Source organism: Stegastes partitus, unplaced genomic scaffold (genome assembly GCF_000690725.1).
Source record: "Stegastes partitus isolate 25-593 unplaced genomic scaffold, Stegastes_partitus-1.0.2 Scaffold1777, whole genome shotgun sequence".
Classification (NCBI taxonomy): Eukaryota; Metazoa; Chordata; class Actinopteri; family Pomacentridae; genus Stegastes; species Stegastes partitus.
The window spans coordinates 60,410-78,972 of NW_007579508.1; the positions used below are offsets into that span (position 1 = coordinate 60,410).

Sequence of the window (18,563 nt, forward strand, 5' to 3'; positions counted from 1 at the left end):
ACACTGATCTTCCTAAAGGCCTGGATGATGTCGTCAAAGGTCTGAATTTGTTCACAACTCAAAGATATTCAGTTTGTTGGCATCAAGGAGGAAAGAAACCAAAATATATTCACATTTATGAAGCTTGAATCAAAGATTTCAGAATAACAATACTTAAAACATTTCATCAGTTTTTAAAAACTGCAAATGAATTTAACAGTTGACAACTAACCAATTAATCGCTGATCATTGCTAACTAACCAATCAGAATGTGTTACTGGAGACGCAACGGCATCAGCCAAACTACCACATTTTTGTTTTAATTAATTTGACTAAGAACTGCTTAAAAATAAGAAATAGATACTAACAACCATACACAACCAGACACATAGAAAGTATTTCTATGCTGTACTTCAGAGGGGAAGAGGAGAGAAAAGAAGCAGATCTCTCTTCAGTTTGGTTATTTATTTATCTCGTATGCTGTGAAACCACCAGAGGACTGGAAGTCAAAGGCATCGCAATCTGTTTAATTCTATAGTTTTAATCCCAGACCATCTGGGGAAATATGGCAACAGGTGGAGCATAATCGGGAAAATCCTTTTCCTGCCAACAGCACTCTGGGTAAGGTGCCCTTTAACACAATAATTTAACACACAGCAGGTCCGAACACTGGCTGAAAGAGACACACATATATTCCAGTTTGCTAAAAATGACAAAGTGCACCTGTGCCTACCAGTTTGGTCAAATGTAAAGCCTGTATGCATGTCTGTGTGTCTGGAGATGGTTCTATTTCAAACAAGTCTATAATTAACTGGTCCTGTTTAATAAATTATAGGTTTTATCAGGTGCAGCGCATGGCTGTATTAACAGTCAATAATTTACTGGTAGATCTACTATGAGCCATTAAAGCTGCAGTGGAGGACATCTGTGACATTCAAGTTAACACAATGCTGATGAAGCCTCTCAGCATCAGGCAAATCGTTCTGTGTTTGTATGGTTCTGTGATACACCGGGGGTTTTAAATCTGGTGTCTGTGGTGACATTCCAGCGCCGGTGGACTGGTAGTCATGTGTTTCACAACAGCCAGCAGTGATTTGGTTTGCCAGAGCTGGAAAAGGGAAGCATCCCAGCAGCTGAGTCGGCCACGGTAACCAGAGGTAAGGCCTAGAGAACCGGGAATCATCCAAGACAAGTTCCTGTTGGTCCAGAAAACAAGAAATTCAGTGTTCAGAAACAGGATTACAGTCTAAGAAAGGCAAAAGTCATAAACCCGCTGGTGATGGTGTTTGTGTAATTGCTCCCACTGCCAGAAGGGGGAGACACAAGTTCCACACTGCAGGTTTAACAAGAACTACTAATGGTTTGTCAGGTTCACTGGTGTGTCTAAAGTATGACACTAATGACAGCTTTACAGCACTAGATAAAAAGAGATAGCAAAGTATTTCATCCTCAGTGGGACATGAATGCGTGTTCACGGCAATCCAACCAATAACTGTCAACACCTTTGTGAACCATGAATATATGTCCAAAACTTCATAGCAACCCATTCACTAGTTGTCACCATAGTTCAGTCTGGACCTACTGTAGACCATATGTACAGGTGACATGGACCCTTTTAAAACCTCGAGTTTGTTATTTGTTTAACAATGTCTTGGTCTTTTAGGACTTGTTGTAATGAACTCGGCATGGATCTGACGGAGGACACTACGTATATTACAACACAACCTGACAAGCACAAGGCAGCACCGCAAAACTACAAACCAAGCTTTAGCGTCCATCTTACTCTAAATGGGAACATAACTCACAAAATGAACATCACTCTGCATTGAAGGAGACTTGTAAATGGAAGCTAAGACCATGAACTCTTTAGGAAAACACTTACTGTCGTAACAAATCATGTGAGAAGTTGAGTCATTTTCTCATAGGTGTCTACACAACTGGACCTCTTGTTGCAACCGGAGGAGTCGTGCCTTGCTGGTCTCTGGCTACTTTTATCTCTTTGTCTATGCGACCAACTGATAGAACCAAGTCATCGGCACTGAGACACAACAGACGATGTGTCCCTGTGATGCTGAGATTCTGTAGTTTTCTCTACTTTAGTCGATCAGCCATAACTGAGCACAACTGTTCAAAAACTGAACTCCAGCGTATGGTAATTTCATATTGCCTGAAACACATAATGAAACACAACTGGCACAAAAGGTGACAACAGTGCTGTGCTGTAGCAGATGTCTGTACAGTTCTCAGGGTGGCGCTGCCATAGAAACAGAAGTGTAGCGCTGCCTACACATGTTGTCAGCGCCGTGCTTTGTGTTTGCAGTCCCACGCTCACAAAGGCATCACAAGGTCATCATGTGGGGTTTTCTTCCTTATTCTTAAGCCCTTTCAGCTGTTTTATACAGCTGCGCTCTCACTGCACAGCTTGATTTTATCCATGTACTTGATGGCAAAATCAAACTTCTCACTTTTTGTTTTTCTTTTTTTTGGTAAAGTTGAGTTAAAATTGGAGTTTTGGTTCAGATTAAGTTGCTGCTGAAGTCACCACATATATGGATGTAAATTATAATGGAACATAGAACATTCCTGACAAGTCTCACATAATGTCACATTTTTTGGAAGTCAAATATCAACACTGCTCAAGAGTTCTGACCTAAATTTGTTGTAATCTCATGTTTATCAAAGTTGGTTGACTATCTTGCATCAGACAAACTGCAGGTGCAGTAATTCATGTTTTTATGTAAACAGTGGATCATATTATGCACCTTGAGCCAAAGCAGGGAGCTGTTTTCAGTCAAATAACGCTTCGATAAACCAGCTTTACCACCTTCAGTGTCCAAAAGCACGGAGTCAGATTAGTGGTGGTTGGTTAGTACGGGGCGTAGGGCTCCACCCCTCTACTAATGACCAGATAAAAGGTAGCTCTCAAACGTAAAATTAAATTTGAATTAATTAGAACAAAATAATAAGAAAATTATTAATAACTTTCTTATTCTTTTGCTATATGAACAATATTTGTATTATTGACAGATTTAACATTAGTCTTTACTGCGTGTTTGCTAACATCCTCTAAAGGTGGACAGTTTGCATTCCTGTTAGTAGTTCTGCCTGATGTTACTCATATTCTAATTCCTGATTGTTTTTTTTATTAACAAAAAGGTCATTTGTCATTTGCAGACTGTGCCGAGTTCTTGTTCATAAGTGACTGGATAATGAAGCATGAGCTGGATGGTTGGATCGGTGCAGCACCAACAGTGTTGTGGGCGTTGTGCCGAACCATGGCAGTGAAGAGGGAGCTGAGCAGGAAGACAAAGCTCTTGATTTACCAGTCAATCTAGATCCAGCCCTCTCCTGTGGTCATGGTCTCTGGGCAGTGACGGAGAGAATGACAATGCAACCACTCAAATGACTTTCCTCCAAAGAGTGGCCAGACTGGATGAGGAACTCGGACAAGCAGAGAGTTTGGAGTAAAGTCACTGCTCCTCCATGCTGAAGGGGGACAGCTGAAGTGGTTCAAGTACCTGATTCGGACGATTCCTGGGCACCTTCCTTTGAGGGTCTCCAAGGCCCGCCCAAATGCTAAGAAAACCCTGCAGTGGACTCACTGGAGGGATTTACATCTGGCCTGGGATCCCCCAGGAACATCTGGAATAGCTGATGGCAAGAGGGACGTCTGAAGTGCTCTGCTGCCACCACCATGTGACTCTGGATGAGTGGAAGAAGATGGATGGATGCAATTCAGCAATTAGTACTTAACTAACAGATATTTCTGCCCCAGTCGTCAGTGGAGGCCAAAACAGAGCTAACAGGAGAATGGGTACCAGAACATACACACCAGAAACACAAATAAATGCAAATGTTGCCGTGGACCTGGATTTATGAATAAGCAACTGTCTGCTAACATGTTCTCCACATGAACGCAGCTTTAGGTCATTTTAAAAACAACTTTGTCAAACATGTTAGTGTAGGTTCAGTTAATTCATGAGCAAACTTAACATGTTCATTTCTAGTTAACTTAGTGTATTTACAACTTTCATTATTTCAAGTACGACAGATTTGAAAGAACTCTGATTAGTTGGTCATTTAATGGAAAAACTCAAGTAAAGACCTGCAGCAAACTGAACTGTTTCATGATGTGGTCGGGTTCAGCACCTCTGACGGCTTTTCTGTCAAACTCAAGATGTTTTCTTTGAGAAACAAGAACAAGAGAACAACTATCCCCCCTAGTACAGATTCATGTGCCCTATAATTACTCCACAACATTGTTGAAAAACTACAAATTACAAATCACGTTTTGCACTTTGTTTGTCACTAGGTGCCACTGGTCAGGAGCCTGTTGCCATGGAAACATTGCTCTTCGTGGGCCTGAGGGTCTTTTCTTTTGTGAAACTATCCAGCTTGCAATAGACTAATTGATAAGTAAAATTAAGAATCCAACACCACAGATTGGTCTGAAACTTGTTAGTAAAAGAACACGAATATCTGTGAGCTAAATTAACTAAAAAAAACAAACAATGCCAACTTGCACAGATGATAGCAGTGCAACAGAAACATCCCAACTCCTCCTCCTCCTACCTGCAGGCCCTCCAGCAGCTTCATGCATTTCTCTGCATTTTGCTGCATCTCCGCTGCATATTAAAAATGAGGTAAAGCAGGTCATGCACTGAGTTTTCGCCTTGAGATGCACTCTGGTCCAAGAACTTATATCTGCACCCCTCACTTCAATAAAAACTTTTTGCATTTACACTTTTCCTCTCTTTCTACCTTTTTGGAACAAGCAATTACAGGCAAAGATCCAAATATGATCAAGTCAGACGCAGAGTAAAAGCAATCGCTCTCTGGGAGTCAGACTCCGCTCTGCTCATTTACTTCGCAGCTCTTATCGACTTTCCTCTTTTCCTCCTCTAAGAAGCAGAATTTACATTTAAATGTCATTCCTTATCCTACCCAATTTGTGTTTACTTCAGTGAATAGGAGCTGTGGGTAAACAGCTACAGTATTTCTGGCTGGCCTGTTTTCAGACGTGGAGAAGAAGCGAAAAACAAATTTATGTTTTCCTAAACTTTCATTTAATGAAGTCAAACTTACACGGCAGCACATCAGTGAGCTGGAAGAGCTGAAGAGCTTTTCTATGTCAGCGCCCCTGTTTAGTTTTGAGCCACCTTGATCTGGAAAAACTTGTGAAAAATACACCTGATTGTCTCACTGACTTCATGAACTTCCGCCCACACTCACTGCTTCATTTTCAGCTTCAGACGCAGAAACACAACTTGTTCTGCCCGTGGGTTCAGTCAATGAATAAAAGGGACAGATGTGGGCATGCGGCACAAAGGAAACAACTACATTTACATACCTTACACAGCCTGCAAAGACTGGCTGAGCTACTTGGAGCCAATAAATTCCTGTACGAAGCAAAGTTTTGTATTTTGTGGACAGAACAGACACAAAAAACATAAAGTCCACTCCTCTACACTTCATCCTGAACCATCTCAGTTGGGTGTAGCTTGGCGATGGTGGCGGTCAGGTCATCTGATGCTGCACTTATACTCGCTTTATTGGTCTAAGAGTCTGGAGGTGGGTTTTGGCTGATTGTCAATGACGTATCCAATAAGCTCAAACCTGATGAGCTGGTGTGTTGGGAACCATCACAGTTCCTCCTTCACCACACATGCAGATACCATCCATTCACCTGCTCACAAAGGACTCCTCAGAACAAACTCCAGATTTCCACTTGACTAATTATGTTTCTTGGCCCGAGTCTCCCCTAGTCATAGATTCTTAGCAGCATTTCGACCACAAAGACATGATTGGCCAGGTCTCCGCCCAACACTTCATGTGAAGATGTGTTTGCTACTTGTTCTGTGGGAAGCACTGATGCCGGGTCTAATCTGAGGTTGTGTTAATTGTTGGTTTTCGGTAACTAATGAACTTCTTCCCAGCAGCAGAGGGAACTCTTGGTCTTCTTTTCTGGGGGCATAAAAGCCAACAGTTCTTGAACTTCTCTGGGCTGACTGAGCATCATGTTTCACAGTAATGACAGACTATTGCTTCTTGTTGGTTAGTTGAGCAGTTCTTGCCGTGACATGCACCACTACGGTAGAGGAATGGGGCGAGGATGGTCTCAAACGCATTATAAGGGCAAGAAATTTCACCAAAGTCTTTAAAGGGACAACTTCATGAACCTACTGAGGATATGACAGAGATGGTATAAATCTAAAATCCAAAACATAATATTTCCATGTTTTTCTCACTTCACAGTGTTATTATATGTCATTTCATATTTTTGATGTCTTAAGTTGTGCAGAAAATTGAAAAAATGAAGAAAAACTCACAAATACTTACGTCCCACCTGTTGCTTGCTACTCTATACACTTTGTATACAGATTTTACCTAAAAAAAAAAAAGATCAGTTCATTATAAATGAGGCACTGTTGAAGATTAAACTACCACAAAATTCAAGGTGGCTTCATCCCCAGAAACTACGACATGAAGGCATCTGCTACAGGAACCCAGTAATATAATGTAACACTGAAACTCGTCTCATTCTGCTGCATCAGTGCCTGAACAGTTTATACTTTTAGGGCTTTTCCTGACAGTACTGGGGTATTTCTATTTAACAGTCTGAATGCAGAACTTTTACTTGTAACTGTGTTGTTTTTATTGTTAGGTCTGCAAAACATTTATCTTCCATCTTCTCAGTTTTCAAGCCGCTGTGGACGACGGTCAACGCTGACCTTTCTCGGAGCACAACAACAAAGTTATCGCCTGAGAGGATTTTTGTTTCTCTGCTTCAATACTTGCACATCTAACACTCTGACCTCTTGTTAAGATCAGTGGGGTGAGTTTTTGTATTATTTATTACATAGTGAATCTGTTGGGAAAGTTCTTTTTCCCTGATTCAAACTTTCACTGTGCAAAAACTATCTTGTTAGGACGAGTTCAGCAGCTGGCAGGAACAGCGTCCCTGCTGAAATATCCATAACATATTAGATATGTTTCTGTACAAGTCACTGTAAAAACTTTTCAATTGCTTTTTGCATCATATTTAAAGTTGGAGTATCGAGGCACTTCACTTAAAGTGCTGAGTGCACAGTTTCTTAAACAATTGGCTGGCAAAGTGTGTGTAGCAGCTGCCAACCTGCCTCCCTCTGCAGCAGTTAAGACTGCAGGACACAATATCTCCTCCTAAAAGGCACCAACAGCAGCAGCAGCCTCACTGCCTCCAGCACAAAACTGCACCAAGCAGCTAAACTTGGCACTGATTCAAAGATAAAGAATTAAACGTTAAAAAAAAAGTCACATTTAGTGAATCTACTGATACAAAACAAAATATTTCAAAAAGATGGAAATTTAGAAATACTGGGAATCTTATGGGTTATGGATTATTGAGAACACAGACTGTAGATTGTCATATTCTCAATGTGACAACTGGCATCTGCATCAGCATCATGAGTGAGGAGCAGCAGTAAACGCCTGCAGGACGAAATTTAACACTTCGAAGATTTGAAATCAACTCAACTCACGAACTGCAGGATATGAGGTGTGTCAGAAAAGTTTCAGGACTGGTGTCACAACAGATATATTTCAAACCCAAACTACAAGTTTTCCTCTTCCAAGTAACCCCCCTGGAGTCTAACTCACCTCCCCAGCCTTCTCTTCACGCTGCCATGCACTCTGGAAGGATTCTTCTGGGATCCTCCTCAGCTCCGTCCTCACAGCCATCTTGATGTGGTCCACGTCTTCAAAACGGGTCTCCTTGAGCTTAGGAAAAGGGGAAAAAAAACACACGGAGCCAGGTGGGGTGAGCAGGGAGGTTGCTCCAGCACGGCCATGTTCTTCTCATCCAGGAACTGTTGGATGCTCAGGGCATTGTGAGCAGGACGGTTGTCATGGAAGCAGCCACGACTTGTTCTGCCACAACTCTCGCCTGTTCTCAGCAAACGCTGCAGCATCTCTTTTTAGACGTGCTGGTTGATCATCTAAAGGGGAAAACTTGTAGTTTGGGTTTGAAATATGTTTTTCTGACACCAGTCCTGGAACCTTTGTGACACTTTGTACTAAACACCACTGATGATGAGAATTAATCAGAAACGTCTTTTCTTGATTAATACGAAAAAGGGGATGTCTCAGGTGAAGCTCAAACACTTCAGAGGACAGATTAAACAAATAAGTTTTGTTAAAGTGCTGAAAACGGGTTTCCTTTGACAGTTGTTAGCAGGGAACGTGTCTGCCTCCATATCAGACTGCACTACAATGACTGGTTAAACAAAAAGTGAATATGAAGTTGTGTAGCTGAATGATAGTTCTGTGGAAGCTTTGCTGTGCCTGTAGAGCAAAAACAACTTTAGTTTTGTTATGTCATGCATTACTTTGCTATATTTTCCTCTTTCCAGTTCTCTAACAGGTGACATAATGTAAAGTACCTCACACACTGGACCGGCTTTGAGTTACGGTGCTGCTGATCCAAGTGCACATTATCACCACTTTGATGGAGCTCATTAACCCACAAGTAACCAGCCACCGCCACCACCAATCATGTGATTTATGTTGCTTTGCTGCCTAACAGGATTCACCTCCTCTCTGTCAAAACTCACTCACATCCTGAGGACACACATGAACCGACAAAACCCCAAATACAGGATATCGTAGCCCCGCAGGCAGCCGAGCTAAACTACGAGCTAAAGGCACTGCTAGTATTCACAGTAGCAGAAACGCTGGATTGGAGGCTGTTCCTCACCCACACTGCATCCAGGCTTCATCACTGAAGGACACGCTTCAGACAAAGACGAGAAAAAAATTACAAAACTTGAACAAAACAAAAAATCAGACACATGCTGGTCAAAACACATAATGCCCTGGATTTTTATTTCATTTTGTGACAATTCAAGAGGATTCTTAGTCTTTCCCATGTGTGTATGTGTGTGTGGTGGAAGGGTCTACAAAAACAAAAGAAAACAAAACTCATGAATCAACTGGGCCATTGGAATGGGCATTGGGATTGTGGTACAGACAAAGAAAAACTACAAGTAGCCTTGTTCAGTACCAAACTCTTCACAGAAGAGAGCGATTTTTCTTTTTTTTTTTAAGGTTTTTTCTTTTTTCCCAAATGAAGGCACCCGATAACTTGTGGTTCGTGGCCTTTCAGCCTTCTGGAGAGTTTTTTAAAAGTAGAGAAAACGGTCCTTATTTTTTCTTCTTTTTAATGAATTCATGTTTTCTTCCTTATATATAGAAGCTGGAATGATAATAAATGTCAGTTACTGCATTTTTTTTTTTTTTACTCCCTTATAGTTTCTTTTTTTTTTTTGATCAACAAGTAACAAAAGAATGAAGTCTTTCATGAGGAAATTTAAAATTTAAAAAAAAGGGAGATACAAAAATATTTATCTTAAAAAAATGATAAAGGGGAGGCGGGGATTATCTTTTAGAGAGAACAGAAAGTAAATACAGTCATCTGGTGCAAACCAGAGACCAAAATCATACAAAAGCAGCATCAATCAATTAAAAAACAAATTATATAGTGCTTAGATACGTCAGAAGCAGCAAAGTCTTCTGGGAAAGTCTTCATCCCCATTGTTTTGTTACTTGTCTCAGGAATAATATATGTATGGAAGAGCTTTGTGGAGACTGATTAACCCACTGACAAACTGATGCCTACAACAAACAAATTCACACCTGTCTTCTTCTACTGCCCTGCGTCTGAATCTGTATGAATGCATGTCTCCATGGGTTCAACATGACACATGGGAACATCGTGGAAGGACGCCCAACAGAAGCGGGCGAGCTCCCGGCCATGTTCACAACATCCAAAAAAATACACTTTTTTTTAAATCTAGCTAAACACTGACTACAGCACGGGGAACCGGTGAGGGGTACAGTGTATTAAAAAAAAATAAAAAAGGATTAAAAAAAAAAAAAAAAAAAAACATGAACGGGACAAAAAAACCTCTGTAAACACGGCACAATAAATAGATCAAACAGCAGGTTCCGCACCATGCATGTGATGACATACATTTTTCTGTGGTACAACTTTCACACCTCATACTCGCACCAGTTGCAGTTTGTCGTTTTCTCTTTTTAATTTTGATTTTTTTTTTCTTTTTATGTCTCGAGTGCAAAACATCACAAATGAACAATTCTGTATTCAAGTAATGTTATATACAAGAACAGGGGGCGGGGAGGGGGTTATTACAAATATGCAGTACTGTACATATAATTGCCATATTAAGAATTTACAGACGATCTCTTATTAACAGTAACAAATAGGGAAATGGGGTAGGAGGGGGGAGAAAAAAAAAAAATTGTACGAGACGAGCATTGCAATTAAGTCCCAAAACTGTTGCCATGGAAACCCAGCCTTGCCGTGCTCATTCCGCCACCACTTGCATTCACGACTACCGAATGATGCATAGCACCTAAAAAAAAAAAAAAAAAAGAACAACAAAGGAGTCACGCTTCCTCCGAGCTGTGTACGAGAGGCTACGTAACCTCCATGGCCACTGTGTTCTCTGATAGACTGTTCAGTGCTGGCTTGTCTTGTTCGTGATTCTCCCTGAGGACAAAAGAAACAGTAGAACGCAGTTAGCAGCAGCAGCAGCAGGCAGTTTAAAGCAGTTTCGTTTGTGTAACAGTTCTTTTTGACTGCAGGAACTTTAAACTGTAATCTGGGCTGTCTACAAACCAGAACTTTTTAAGTGGCTTTGTTGCGAGGTTCTTGTTTATGTGTCTGCTGTTGTTTATAAGCTGGAGTGCTATTAAAAAGCAACAGTGGGACAAAACAACAAAGTAAAAGAGCTAAATGTCATCGAGAGCATGTGTGAGTGCTGCACTGCAGCGATGGCAGGTGGACCCTTACAGTCCGTTCTCTACTTCTTTATTGAGTTGTGTGTGTGTATATATTAAGTCCCAACTAGGGACAAGAGCTGCAAACTGGCTTCGGCAGTGTTGTGGTATATGGCACTGGTCCATCCTATATAACTGTCCATATAAAAAACAGAATTAAACCTGCATATAAATAAACTGATTTTCTGACCGCCAGTGGGCAACAGAGACAAGTTGTAAACAAAACATTGGCACATCCTCACTTTTAAAAGTTTACACAGCAAACTTTTTAGCCAACAGTTGTTGATGGTGCATCGAGCAGATGCCGCGCGCTGTTCTTTATCTGAAATTGTGTGTATTTGGAACCTTTTACTCGCTCTCTTAGGTCTGTTTTGGTTTCTTTCTTCCAACTCCTGACGGACTGGCTCTTCTAAATGCTCAGCTAACTGTTTTGTTCATTCATTAGCTATGTGCAGATTGTGTCTGGGTGTTTGGTGTTCACCAGGTAGTGCACAGTGAGGTTTCGTGTCTACACACGCAACGTGACGACAATCTGCTTGACAAGCTGTTTAACAGCAGCAGCAGAGGACCTGGCACTTCAACTTGACAGGGATAAAATGCAGCTCTAGGAAATAGCCTCCCAGGCAGATAAAGAACAAGGGAATCAAAAACAGAGCACCAGACATGTATTACAGTTCCTAAAGTTCCTGCAGTAGAGAAGAGCTGAAACTGTCACTTGATCCTTGTGTTAACACGACACACAAGAGCTACATACAATTAATCACATCAATAAATAATAAAACCTGATGGTAGAACTGACTGTGTTTTGACAGAAACAGCCTTTTTAAATGCGTTTGCACTATCGATCCTCCACACAAGCCACCTCTGCTGTTAACCAGCAACTCTCCACCATCTGAACACATTCTCTAGCATCACAGAATCAGGTCTTCTGTTTGGTAGCTCCTGCAGCAGAATATCTGGTACATTACTTGTAGGAAAAGAACAGTGCCAACATCTTTTCTCTTGTGACATTGTGTTTGTTTGAAGCACTGTAGTCTGTCAACATAAAACGGGACACTGTCCACCACATTAAACTGTAATCACTTTGAGCAGCCCTTACACCCGTCTTGTTTTCTCTCACCTGGGCACTATGTCCAGCGGCGAGGCCGAGGCTGTAGTGACCTTGGGTTTCTGACAGTTGGCGGTTGCTGCGTGGGCGAGCTTTAAGGCGGATGTTGACATGGTGGTGCTCAGCGTTCGGGGTGCGTGGATGCGCTTGCCGGCGGGAACGCCCAGACGGAGGCTGTTGTTGTTGTTGTTTCCCAGCAGGACCTGAGTGGTGGCGGTGTTAGTGGTAGTGGTGTTGGCGGGGTGGGTGGTGCCGTTGTTGTTACTGGTAGCGGAGGTGGAGCTGGTGGTGGTGCAGGGGTGGAGCAAGGCGGGTGTCGGGGTAGTGGTGGGAGGAGCCGGGGCGGCGGGGGATGGGGACGCTGTGCTCGAGAGGTGCAAGCCCTTGTAGACACCTGAGGAGTCAAAAGGAGCCAGGCGGTGGTGGGGGAAGGATCGAGGGTGGAGCAGGCAGTGGCAGGGGTGGGGGTGGGATTTGGGACATAGAGTTGCAAGAATTTGATTATTAACTATTCTATGAAGAAAAATATTGCAATTCATATCAGAAATTCAGAGCACTGAATACGAACTGCACCATCACTATACAAGCAGGTAACGGTTTAAAAGCAGCTTGGTTTTCAAAGCGTGAATGGAAATCCTTCAAAAGTTGCTGAAAATGTGTGCACAGATTTTCAGAGTTGAATCAGCTTTGAGAAGGTGCAAAATATTTAAAGTCTACTGTGAGGCAGAAGGTCATGTATGAGGCGGATTTATTCCCTTTCACGGCAATCACAAAGAGGAGTATTAGAACAAAAATTCTTTCACGCCGATTATCTGACTTTTTGGTTGTAGCACTTTTATCTGTGAAGGACAGATCCTGCACCGTTTCCATCGGCACAATAATCTCAAATGAAAACTCCTTTTTCTCAGTTATCTGCTAAATCCTGCCGCCTGAAAAGACGTTTGTAGGCAGGTTGGTGTTGCACTTTCTGTTCCGTCGGCTTTGTGTTGTTATCTGCTCTTTGCTGCTCTCCATTATGGGTCTTGTAACTGTAATTACTTCACCCTCATTGTTTGCTTTGTCTGTTCAGTGTCACTGCATTGCGAAACGGAGGTGAAGCGGGCTTTAAATCTGAAGTGCTTTCATTTTAGCAATGGTGGGACTGTATTATTTTTTTTTTTAAAAACAAACTGTATTTTGGGGGTATAAATAATCACAAGTTGGCTTTAATACTGTGAATATGAAGATCATTGGTGGACACTAAACTGGAGGTCATGATCAAGACTGCTGACTACTTCATTAAACAATATGGATCAATACTCCTGCCACTACTGTGAAGGTCAGCTGCGACATCTTCAAAGTTGATGGAGCCCACCAGCCGTACCTGTGGTTGTGCGGGGAGCTGCCATACCTGAGGGGGAGAGGACGCCATTGACTCCGCCTCCCAGGGCTAGCTCCTCCTTGGTTTTCAGAGCCAGCAGTTGGTCGGCGGTGACGAGGGCCGAGGCGGCAAACTGAGCGCCGGCCTGGTCCAACGTATTCGCCAGGCCCTGCAGGGAGAGGAGGAGCGGGTTTACAAAGAGTGATGGAAGAAAAACGTAAGAGAAAGCGAGCAGATATCTAACTGTCTGCTGCCGGCTTGCTGAGCTGGATGCTGACCTGTGTGCTGTTGGCAGTGGCGGTGCTGTTGGCTTGCTGTTGCAGCTGGATTTGCTCCAGCTGCTGTTTCTGCATCAGGGCCAGCTGCTCCTGATGCTGCTGGTACTGTTCGGCTGTGAAAGCTGAGAGGGACAAACGTTCGGTTACAAATCATATTTAAAATTGTACACCGCATGCAAACAAACACTAAATGCAAAAGGAAGATGCATAGAAACAGTAACATCTCTATTAAATGTTGTCAAACCTGCACAAACAAGCCAACTATGCACTTTGCTTGAATAAACGCAACACACTTTCAGATTCTCCAGCACTGGAATACTTTTGAAATTACAACAGCTCATCTGCTACAAAAACTTAAGCCAACTGGCGTTCAGCCCAGGTCAGGACAAGGTTTGTTAAGACCACACAAAGACCGTGACTGAGTGAACATGATATGTGGCTCTCTAATGCGTTACAGCAAATTTTTTTTTGCCAAACGATAAGCCGCACCTGCTGTTTGGCAACTCCGATAGCTCAAACTAGACCATCACCGACATGAAATAAATCGCATCATTAAATCATGAAGCTGTTTGAATTCGGTTTGACTCTTTACTTTTCCCTCTTGAACAAAACCTCATCACCACTCAGGGGTTCAGAGATCATTTTGACCCAAAACGTTGCTTTTTCGTAAGTAAACTGTTCTGATAATTCTCCTTCTATTTCCCAGCAGTGCCAAATAGTTATGCATAGGCACAACAGCAGCTACAAATCAGCCCACACCCACTCAATATGCCTCGTTTGATAAGAGCGTAGCCAAGAAAAAACTGGATCAGACAGAAAGAGCACAAACAAAGATCTTAGACTTCAGTCATGAAGCGTCTCCTTCGGCTCAGCAGAACCTGAAAGCCTTGTTTTCTGTTTTTTTTGTTGTTGTTGGTGTTACAATCCAAGCGTTACTGCAGACTGTGTTGATGACTAACTGAATCATACAGAGAAACACAATCTTACAGTGAAAAATATCACAACTTCCAACGTTCACACAGGTTTCTCCGATTTGTTTCTACCACCTTGTGAGCAATTAGCATATGAGAGTCAGAGCATAGCGTGACGTTTCTCCAACTTACGGTGCAATTACATGCAGTTTAGCAAACAGGTTACTTCTGGGAGCTTGTGGGCTTGAAATATTCCAGCTTTGTTTAAAAAATAAACCAGGTACAAAAGAAATCTCTTTCACTGCGTATAAGCATCGGCTGACAGATGCACAGCTCTGGTGAAAGCATTCTTTAACGCCTCATTTCTTTCGTGCACGTTTCCTCCATGAAACTATTTGCATCCCACTTTTTAGCATATAGATAACATGGTCTTTCCTGGCTGGCTTTCAATTGATCTGCAAGGCCCAGATTGCAGGGAATTACGTGGCCTTGAGCCTCAGTTCAGTATGGATTTACTTACTCCCTATGTGCCTCTTAGTTCTCCATTTTCACCAGATACAAGACTCTTTATTCTTTGAGCATCTCAAAAATCACAGTTTGTCCTCTGACACAGTCTATCTCAAACATGCTTCGTGCGTATTTCTTGCAATCAGACACAGCCTCATTTAATCAAAAGTCGACACCTATTAATTCAGCATCTGCTGACACAGTACTTTCTGTAGAACTCCCCTGTAGTGACTCATACACAAGGTAGTAGTTGAACTTTTTGGAACATGCTTTGCTCAGAACATCTGTGACCTTTAGATTCTTTGAGGAACTTTAAAAGAAGATCCTTGTTTTGAGGGGGGCATAAAAAAAAATAAATCAAAACCAGTTGTTTTTCATGCACATCAAAAAACAGCTTGCAGCAGCATCAAGACACCCACCGCCCGACTGCCCTCACAGCGATACCACCGGGGACCTGTGGCATTTAGTCTGTATTCAACACTCCACGCCTCTGTGTCCACACACCCCAACAAATCCTGTGCATCTCATGAATTTATTTATCAAATCCAGCTTTAATTGACACCTTGTGGACTGGGCGGTGTAGGAGGTGAAACTGTGCGAATGCCAAGCAACAGCTGTGCTAGACGAACAAATAAAATGACTTTCACCGTGCAGCTGGAGGACATGACTGACACTGGTCATGCAATTAAAACGCTCCCAAGCAGACTAAAGGAAACATAATCAACACAATGCAGGAAAAAAATGTGGGGTCAAAAAAGAAGTAATCTAACTTGGGTATGCATCCTGGATAATTTCATGGACAGATAGTTGCTAATTACTTCTGAGTGCGTGTGCTGCTGGAGGGTCCAAAATGCACTTTTTGGTTTCACGTGCCCAGGTTTTTGTTTTTTTTGGTCACCTCTCCAATACAATCAAGAAGTAGTACTTTTTTATTTCAGCTACTAGTAATCAAGAAATACGTTAAAGCAAGAAACTCAGCAATCATCCTTCTCAGGCCAACACAGAACTGGCTTACTGTTTACATTGGGAAGACTTTTTACAGCAAAAACAATGCACATAAAATCTGATTAAAGTGTTAAAACTCTCAAACCTCAACAATAAATCTGAAACTACTAACATGGCTACATACCACTAGGGCTGAGGAATAAAACTCTTCTAAATTAATGAAAAAGAAGCTTTAAAACAAGCTAATAGGCAGAAGACAGGTGTTGCTGGTGATGTGTGCATGTCCCACTTTTAATGCAGCATAAGTGATGGTGTGCATCCCCAAGCTGCCATGTTTGCAAAGTATTTGAACCAACATCAGAACAACAACAACAACAAAACATCCACAGTATGTTAGAAAGCAGCCAAGTGACTTACCAGCAATGGGTGCAGGTGCAGAGACAACCCTCCCTGGGCGTTGAGAGCCATAGGGCTGTCCCCCAGCTGTGGAGGCAGAGACTGGGCGCTTCAGGCCTCGGCTCAACCTCCTGAATAGAGGGTGGGCATTGTCCAGCTCATGTAGTGGTAGTGTCCGTGGTCTAAAGTGCCTCCATCGGCACGACTTTATATTCAACAGTATCTGACTGAGGTCCGTGGAAGAGGGAGAGGAAGGGGAAAGAGAGGAGTTGAAGGAGGAGGAACTTCTGTCCGAGGTATTTGTTTCTGAGGTACTGGCAAACTTGTCGGTGGCCGGCGAGCGTGAAGTAGTTGTAGGAGGAGGAGGAGGAGGAGAGGGGGGAAGAGGCAGATCGAGCATTTCTGGATCCAGTCCGTGGAAAATGTTGTCATAGTCCGTGTGTGCCCTGTCCAGCAGCACCCTGAGAGAGGAGGAGGAGGTCAGGTCTGGTGCTCAGACATTGGATTTTTTTAGGCTCATATGCAGGAAATAAAAAAAAGCTTTTTACTCAAGCTTTTAAGGTCCTTCCCTTAGACTGTCACTATCCATTACTGTAATAATCAGTTATTTCCTCTCATACCATTACATTTCTTTTGACTGTCTCTGATTAGGCTGAATTTTTATGGCATAAAATATCGCTATTTATAAAGATGTGTAAAAATTTTGTGAAAAATACTTGGATACACATTTTCATTGCCTGTCCACTGACTGTCAGCACATTTTTCTGCACACTGAAATTTGAGGCTGTGTTTAAACAGCAACACTTCATATTTACCCATAATCAGATATTATTTGACGTACTTGTGCAACATGCAGATTCTGAATAAACTGCATGATAAGAAATAATCTTTAATAGTTCCTGAGATTTGTCATTAAAACACAACCTCAAACTACAATGTGTAAAAAAAAAAAAAAAAATCTTAGAAAGTGCTTGATATAACAGTTTAAACACACCATTTCAAATATATATTGTTTATTGTCAAGCAAATCAGCGATGGGTGAGCAAAAGGCTCCTGATTATGTGAAATGGAATAACCCAGTGTAACGAGCAGTGGGAGAATTTAAGCAGTTCTTGTTGCATTGTTAGGAAACAAAAGTAGTATGCCACCATATTCTGCATAGAGCTACACAAGCTGGTAATAAAATACACATAAACTGGAAAACAGGAGTTTAACTGACCTGCCGCCTCGTCCCACGCGCCGTCGAGCCATGCCCAGACATCGCCTTGGCATGGTGAGCGTCGTGAGACTGTAGCGAAAGCGAGCTTCTGCCAAACCGCCCTCCCAGGGACCACACCACGGCCAGCTACCCACCCGATCCTGACGAGCCTGGACACAGACACGACAATGAAAGTTTTTGATTCCAACTCTCATGGTGCAGTATGTCTGACCTCTGCAATCTGGTACTGGTTGATTCAGTGGCTGAGGAACTGAGCTTCAATCTCACTGTAGAGACTGAATTAAAAGCCCCAAGTATTGACTTAAACTTGTAAAATGCACTACAAGGGTTTAATCCTGAAAATTACAAAAATTGATTTCTTCAGCTTGACAGTGACTTAATAGCAAAAACTCATTTAAACATAATGATTATCTATTATGCTTTGGTTTCACAATCAGTGTAATAAGTCAACATAGATTATCATTCCCATTTTAAGTAGCAAGCAAAAACCCTTAACTACATTAGTGTCCAAGTTTTTTTACTTTAGCACCACTGGATTGCCTCAGGGAGCATATTTTTTAAAGATGTGTTTGTCTACAAGACAGTATGCATGTTTTCTTAATACACCACTAGAATCATGACTTAATACAGAACATGAACCTCTAATTTGCTATAAATTCTGTGGATGACCAAAAGGTTGTGTTCCTTACAGCATAGTACTGGCAGCCTGCCTTCCTGCGAAAGGCATAGGCACCATCTGGATCGTTCTCCTCCTCTGCTTCTGAAGAGCCTGAGTGCAGCTGTAGAGAAAAGAGGTCAGAGGTCAGGGTGAGGTTGGTGAAAGTGCAAAATTTATAGGACTGAAGCCACAGTTTCTGATGTTAATATTGTTTTTCACCATGTGGTTTTGCAATTTTGAGCAAATTCATCAGCACAAAGGCCAGAGTGCAGTGACTGCAGCAGAACTCATCATCTGTAAAATCACTCCACTAGTGGAGGTACAGGGAAGGTTTGGGGGAACTGCAGTGAGGCTGTCAAATGG

General features: G+C 42.2%; 1 protein-coding gene across 5 annotated transcripts in view; it reads right to left on the reverse strand.

The window, feature by feature from the left end:
• Nucleotides 1-8,811: 8,811 nt before the first annotated feature.
• Nucleotides 8,812-18,563, reverse strand: part of LOC103372549 (enhancer of polycomb homolog 1-like) — a 30,429-nt gene continuing 20,677 nt past the window's right edge. For 2 of the 5 annotated variants that reach the window (XM_008302218.1, XM_008302213.1), the window contains 7 exons: nucleotides 18,232-18,321; nucleotides 17,543-17,691; nucleotides 16,345-16,784; nucleotides 13,565-13,686; nucleotides 13,290-13,458; nucleotides 11,939-12,320; nucleotides 8,812-10,528 (listed from right to left, as the gene is read on the reverse strand). In XM_008302218.1, the coding sequence (XP_008300440.1) occupies nucleotides 10,456-10,528; nucleotides 11,939-12,320; nucleotides 13,290-13,458; nucleotides 13,565-13,686; nucleotides 16,345-16,784; nucleotides 17,543-17,691; nucleotides 18,232-18,321 (1,425 nt within the window). In that variant the 3' untranslated portion in view covers nucleotides 8,812-10,455. The remainder of the gene's footprint in view (nucleotides 10,529-11,938; nucleotides 12,321-13,289; nucleotides 13,459-13,564; nucleotides 13,687-16,344; nucleotides 16,785-17,542; nucleotides 17,692-18,231; nucleotides 18,322-18,563) is intronic. The other 3 variants (XM_008302216.1, XM_008302217.1, XM_008302215.1) reach the window with 3 other exon arrangements.